Genomic DNA, 7,375 nt, shown 5'->3' on the forward strand with positions numbered 1-7,375 from the left:
TTGTGCTTTTCCCATATTTGCGTTTTTCCCATATTTGCATTTTTCCCATATTTGAGTTTTTCCCTTATTTGCGTTTTTCCCATATTTGCGTTTTTCACATATTTGCGTTTTTCCCATATTTGCGTTTTTCGCATATTTGCGTTATTTGTATATTTGCGTTTATCACATATTTGCCTTTTTGCACATTTGCGTTTTTCGCACATTTGCGTTTTTCCCATATTAGCGACTTTCCAATATATTCGTTTCTTACATATTTGCGTTTTTCCCATATTTGGGTTTTTACCATATTTGGGTTCTTTCCATATTTGGGTTTTTCCCATATTTGAGTTTTTCCCATATTTGTGGTTTTCCCATATTTGGGTTTTTCCCATATTTGCGTTTGTCCCATATTTGCGTTTTTCCCATATTTGCATGTGTCCCATATTTGGGTTTTCCCATATTTACGTTTTTCCTGTAGTTGCATTTTTCACATATTTGCATTTTTCACTTACTTGCGTTTTTCACATACTTGTGGCTTTCCCATACTTGTGTCTTTCCCATACTTGCAGCATTCCCATACTTGCATCTTTCCCATACATGCATCATTGTCATCGTTGTGTTTTTGCCATAGTTCCGTCTTCGCAACTGTTGCGTCTTTGCCATAGTTATGACTTTGCCATAGTTTCATCTTTGCAACAGTTGCGTCTTTGCTACATTTGCGTCTTTGCCATATTTGCATCTTTGCCATATTTGCATCTTTGTCATAGTTGCGTCTTTGACAAACTTGCGTTTTTGCCATACTTGCATCTTTCCCATACATGCATTTTTGCCATAGTTTCGTCTTTGCAACAGTTGCGTCTTTGGCATAGTTGTCTCTCCACCATACTTGCGTCTGTGCCATACTTGCATCTCTGCCATACTTGCATCTGTGCCATACTTGCGTCTTCGCTATACTTGCGTCTTTGTATACTTGCGTCTTTCCTATTCATGCGTCTTTGCATTCTTGTTTCTTTGATGTACTTGCGTCTTTGATGTACTTGCGTCTTTGATGTACTTGCGTCTTTGCATACTTGCCTTTGCTATAATTGTGTCTGTCCCATATTTGCCTTCTTTCCATATTTGCGTTCTTTCCATATTTGCCATCTTCCCAAATTTGCGTTCTTCCCATATTTGCGTTCTTCCCATATTTGCGTTCTTTCCATATTTGCGTTCTTCCCATATTTGCATTCTTCCCATATTTGCGTTCTTCCCATATTTGCATTCTTCCCATGTTTGCTTTCTTCCCACATTTGCGTTCTTCCCATATTTGCCATCTTCCCATATTTGCCATCTTCCCATATTTGTGTTCTTCCCATATTTGCGTTCTTCCCATATTTGCATTCTTCCCATACTTGCATTCTTCCCATATTTGCCATCTTCCTATACTTGCCATCTTTCCATATTTGCCATCTTTCCATATTTGTCATCTTTCCATATTTGCCTTCTTTCCATATTTTCCTTCTTCCCATATTTGCCTTCTTTCCATTTCTGTTTCTTCCTGTGTCTTTGCCATTGCTGCGTCTTTGCCATTCCTGTGTCTTTGCCATACCTGCATCTTTCCCATACTTGCGTCATTGCCATACTTGTGTCTTTGCCATACTTGCGTCTTTACCATACTTGTGTCTTTGCCATACTTGCGTCTTTCCCATACTTGCACCTGTCCCATATTTGCTCCTGTCCAATATTTGTATTTTTCATGTTACTCATGAACTCTTCCTACCAACCGATTCCTTCTTCTAGTCTTGTTGTGCCACAAAATGACTAGAAGGAGGAATCGGTTAGTCGGATGAGTTTTTGAGTAATGTGAAAAACGCAAATATGGTACAGCAGCAAATACGTGACAGGTGCAGGTATGGCAAACACGCAAGTATGGCAAAGATGCAAGTATGGCAAAGACACAAGTATGGCAAAGACACAAGTATGGCATAGACGCAAGTATGGCGTAGACGAAAGTATGGCATAGACGCAAGTATGGCATAGACGCAAGTACGGCAGAGACGCAAGTATGCCAGAGACGCAAGTACGGCAGAGACGCAAGTACGGCACGGCAGAGACGCAAGTACGGCACGACAGAGACGCAAATACGGCATGGCAGAGGCACAAGTACGGCACGGCAGAGGCTCAAGTACGGCACGGCAGAGTTGCAAGTAGGCATGGCAGACGCGCAAGTAGGCATGGCAGAGGCACAAGTATAGCACGGCAGAGGCGCAAGTACGGCAGAGGTGCAAGTATGGCAGAGGCGGAAGTATGGCAGAGGCGCAAGTACGGCAGAGGCACAACTACGGCAGAGACACAACTGTTGCAGAGATGCAACTTTTGAAGAGACGCAACTGTTACAGAGACGCAACTGTTGCAGGGACGCAAATACGGCAAAGATGCAACTACGGCAAAGACGCAAGTATGGGAATGCTGCAAGTATGTGAAAAACGCAAGTATGTGAAAAACGCAAGTATTTGAAAAACGCAAGTATGTGAAAAACGCAAGTATGTGAAAAATGCAAGTATGGGAAAAACACAAGTATGGGAAAAGCGCAAGTATGGGGAAAACGCAAGTATGGGAAAAACGCAAGTATGGGAAAAACGCAAGTATGGGAAAACTGTATTTTGTGGCACAACATGACTAGACGAAGGAATCGGTAGGATAAGTTCATGAAACACGCAATTATGGGACAGACACACATATGGGAAAAAGACAAGGATGGAAATACGCTGGCATAAGAAAGACGCAGGAATGGCAAAGACGCATGAATGGCAGAGACGCGGGAATGGCAGAGACGCAGGAACTGCAAAGACGCAGGTATGGCAAAGACACATGTTTGAGAGAGACGCAATTAAGAGAAAAACGCAAAGATGGGAAAAAAACAAAAATGGGAAAACAGCAAAAATGGGAATACAGCATAAACGGGAAATGTATGGGAAAACAGCAAATATGGGAAATATATGGGAAAACAGCAAATATGGGAAAACAGCAAATATGGGAAAAGCACAAATGTGGAAAAACGCAAATGTGGGAGAAACTCAAATGTGGGAAAAAAGAATTTTGTGGTACAACAAGGCTAGAAGAAGGAAACAGTTGGTAGGTTGTGTTCATGAGTAATGTCAAAAACGCAAATATGATAAAAACGCAAATATGGGAAACACGCAAATATGGGAATTTTAAGGCACATGACTAGAAGAAGGAATCAGTAGGATGAGTTCATGAGTAATGCTAAACACGCAATTACGGGACAGGCGCAAATATGGGAAAAAGACAAGTATGGAAAGTCGCAGGTATTGGAAACACACAGGAATGGCTAAGACACAGGAATGGCAAAGATGAAGGAATGGCAAAGACAAAGGAATGGCAAAGATGCAGGAATGGCAAAGATGCAGGAAGAAGGCAAAAATGGGAAGAAGGCAAATATGGGAAGAAGGCAAATATGGGAAGAAGGCAAATATGGGAAGAAGGCAAGTATGGGAAGAAGGCAAGTTTGGGAAGAAGGCAAGTATGGGAAGAAGGCAAATATGGGAAGAAGGAAAATATGGGAAGAAGCAAGTATGGGAAGAAGGCAAATATGGGAAGAAGGCAAATATGGGAAGAAGGCAAATATGGGAAAAAGGCAAATATGGAAGAAGGCAAATATGGGAAGAAGGCAAGTATGGGAAGAAGGCAAGTATGGGAAGAAGGCAAGTATGGGAAGAAGGCAAGTATGGGAAGAAGGCAAGTATGGGAAGAAGGCAAGTTTGGGAAGAAGGCAAGTATGGGAAGAAGGCAAGTATGGGAAGAAGGACAATATGGGAAGAAGCAAATACGGGAAGAAGGCAAGTATGGGAAGAAGGCAAATATGGGAAGAAGGCAAGTAGGGGAAGAAGGCAAGTATGGGAAGAAGGCAGGTATGGGAAGAAGGCAAGTATGGGAAGAAGGCAAGTATGGGAAGAAGGCAAGTATGGGAAGAAGGCAAGTATGGGAAGAAGGCAAGTAGGGGAAGAAGGCAAGTATGGGAAGAAGGCAAGTATGGGAAGAAGGCAAGTATGGGAAGAAGGCAATAATGGGAAGAAGGCAAGTATGGGAAGAAGGCAAGTATGGGAAGAAGGCAAGTATGGGAAGAAGGCAAGTTTGGGAAGAAGGCAAGTATGGGAAGAAGCCAAGTATGAGAAGAAGGAAAATATGGGAAGAAGCAAATATGGGAAGAAGGCAAGTGTGGGAAGAAGGCAACTATGGGATGAAGGCAAGTATGGGAAGAAGGCAAGTAGGGGAAGAAGGCAAGTATGGGAAGAAGGAAAGTATGGGAAGAAGGCAAGTATGGGAAGAAGGCAAGTATGGGAAGAAGGCAAGTATGGGAAGAAGGCAAGTAGGGGAAGAAGGCAAAGATGGGAAGAAGGCAACTATGGGAAGAAGGCAAGTATGGGAAGAAGGCAAGTTTGGGAAGAAGGCAAATACGGGAAAAACGCAAATATGGGAAGAATGAAAATATGGGAAGAACGCAAATAAGTGGAAAACGTAATTTGCATTTTCCCCATATTTGCGTTTTCCCCATATTTGCGTTTTCCACATATTTGCATGTTTCCCATAATTGCGTTTTTTCCATAATTGCGTTTTCCCATAATTGCGTTTTTCTCATAATTGTGTTTCTCCCATAATTGCGTTTCTCCCATAATTGCTTTTCTCCCATATTTGCGTTTCTCCCATATTTGTGTTTCTCCCATATTTGTGTTTTTCCCATATTTGCGTTTTACCAATATTTGCATTTCTCCCATATTTGCGTTTCTCCCATATTTGTGTTTTTCCCATATTTGCGTTTTTCTCATAGTCATAGCATCATAATGATGAAGCATTTCGAACAAGCAGAATTTTCCAGTCTTGTTAGATGTTTCGAAGACATGGTACATAAGAATCAGTATCTTTCAAACCTATACAGCCCCTCAGAACTCATCCGCATTTGCTTAATCAAATTACCTGTACATTTTCGACAGATTATTTTAGCAGGACGATGCAAAGACGACATTAAAGCTTTTCAGGGACTGTTACAAGAACTTGAAATTGACACTGACAATCGCGGTAAGCGAAAAGAGGATCACAACAATTACAGGTCACAGCTGTCACAATTCCGCGATGACAGAAATAATACACGTCAACGCTATTCATACAACGTAAATCGTGACCAAAACAGACACCAACCATATGACAACCGTTGGCAGAGTAGTAATAATTACAGGGAAAAATCACCTCTCCACGGTAATGACTATCACAGAGACAATCAGAGAAACATACAATATGGAAATCAAAATAATTATTATCAAGGGAGACAGAATAACTTAAGACACAACGGTCCAGCGCGCAGTTACGATTCAGGGAGTAATTCTCGACCACGTGACCGACAAGAAAGAAACTATGGAATCTACCGACATGACGACAGATGATATGATCTTAACGACAGCCCTGAATTGCAGTAGAACTGGCGGGATTCAAACAGAGCAGGTCCCTCTCGACAAGGTGAATTTGTAGAAGTTAGGTCTCCAAATCCCAATAACGGCGCGCGCCAACAAAGAGACAGACAATGACTCGCACCGCAGGCAGCCGCGCGTGCCGGCTGGCTCAGAGAAAAATAACATACACGCTAACCTCGAGAAAAATTTCAGTATTCTTTACCGACGTATACCGCATGATAATTGCGTTCAAGTTAACTCTGAGCACTGTGAATAGTAAAGGATTGTACTACATTTCACATGTAAAACCGTTTATTGAAAGATAATATGCTTTTTAGCTGTGTCTTTGCCATAAAAGTTTTCACTTAACGTTACTAGTATGCTTTGTCACACATAGAAACTGTTAACATGCAACAATGTTTTAAAATTAACTATCCAGTCTAGAACCTAGGGAACATATTTAGACAGTATTTACGAGTGCATTGTTATAGTGAACAGATGACACAGTGTTACTGTGTGTGTACATTCTTGCTTGTTAGTTGCACGATTACGTAACGACTATAAGGCTCAGATACTTAGAACATATACTGCAAATGAGATTTTAATGCAACATTTTGGTTTACTTGATAACACATCCTGGATTTAAAGTACTTTGTGTGAGATTAGAGATGACTTACCATTTGGTTTCTTTGACAGCTACACTATTATATAACGACGCTACTAATGTGTGACACAATTTACATTGTGCTTTTGCGTTGTATCTGTTTTATATCTGCACAGTTTTTCTGAATTCTTCTGGAAAGGAAAACCTGTTTTAGTAGTAACTTTGTGGTATAGCTACAATGAGACAGCCTTTTCTGTAGCACAACAATACGTTACAGTACAGTACTTACTTCATCATGGCAATAAGCATAGTAACTACGATATCTATATGCAAAGCATTTCTCTTTTGTTTATCATGAGTTAAGTACATTGACTTCTGCAGAACTTAGCTTCGGCGGACGATAACTACGACACTTCCACAGAGATTATTTTACAACAAGGCGCACAGTTTAGCGCTACAGTACACGTATTTCAGTGATTAATTTTGTACTTACACATTTATTTTTAAAGATGTTTTAAGTACAATGATACAAAGGTTTTCCGTGATACGTTTCATTCCATTCCTGTAATCTGTAACACCTGAGGATATAATTACATTAATCCTCAGGGGGGTACACGCTTACTTCGTGTATCATGTGTTTGGCAAGCACAAGGAGCGTTAGCTAAATGGTATTTGCTTATACAATTTTACACATCGGTACCATATTTCTCTAACACAGAATTACACAGCTATCTGATCATTTAACTGAGAGAGACAAATATTTATTTTACTACATCAGTGACAGATGTTTACGTAATTACACGGTTGGATAACTTGACACTTATGAAATTGTATTTTGTCTGTACTTTGTGAAATGTTCATATTTTTTCGGAACCATTGTGATACTATGAGAGCAGATGTGTAACGCAAATTCTTGACCTGTGAAATTTATTATATGAGACTGCCACTGTAGCAGAAACTGTTGTCGTAAATATTTCGGTAAGACAGTTAAGTGACCACCTGCACGTAATGCGTCGTGGGCACCCAGCTGCGCGACAGCCACCTGACAAAAGGAAGCCATTAGGTGAAATAAGAAGAGGCCATTATCCTCGCTATTGACATTCCTTTGTAGAAAGCATCGCAAAAACGACACGCTCATTACTTGGAAAGATAGTTTCTTACATCTGCATACCTGATGATGACAAGCGTCTTTCTAAGAGAGTTAAGAGAATTTGTACTAACTTATGAAATGTCACATGACTATTGAATGATATTTTTCTGCTGTGCTTTTCATAGTTGCTTATTTCATTTGATACCTGGTTTCCAGCTGTGTTTCAGCATTGGTTTTATAAAAATAATATTAAATGCA

The 7,375-nt window shown here is 40.4% G+C and overlaps 2 protein-coding genes across 2 annotated transcripts; both read left to right on the plus strand.

Annotated features, from left to right (window-relative positions):
- Positions 1-3,436: 3,436 nt before the first annotated feature.
- LOC126282301 (antho-RFamide neuropeptides-like) lies at positions 3,437-3,979 on the plus strand. Its single transcript, XM_049981955.1, has one exon. It carries the CDS (start codon positions 3,437-3,439, stop codon positions 3,977-3,979), a length of 543 nt encoding a protein of 180 aa, XP_049837912.1.
- A 15-nt stretch (positions 3,980-3,994) lies between these two features.
- Positions 3,995-4,465, plus strand: LOC126282302 (antho-RFamide neuropeptides-like). Its single transcript, XM_049981956.1, has one exon. It carries the CDS (start codon positions 3,995-3,997, stop codon positions 4,463-4,465), a length of 471 nt encoding a protein of 156 aa, XP_049837913.1.
- The last annotated feature ends 2,910 nt before the right edge of the window (positions 4,466-7,375 follow it).

Source organism: Schistocerca gregaria, chromosome 7 (genome assembly GCF_023897955.1).
Source record: "Schistocerca gregaria isolate iqSchGreg1 chromosome 7, iqSchGreg1.2, whole genome shotgun sequence".
NCBI classification, from domain to species: Eukaryota; Metazoa; Arthropoda; class Insecta; order Orthoptera; family Acrididae; genus Schistocerca; species Schistocerca gregaria.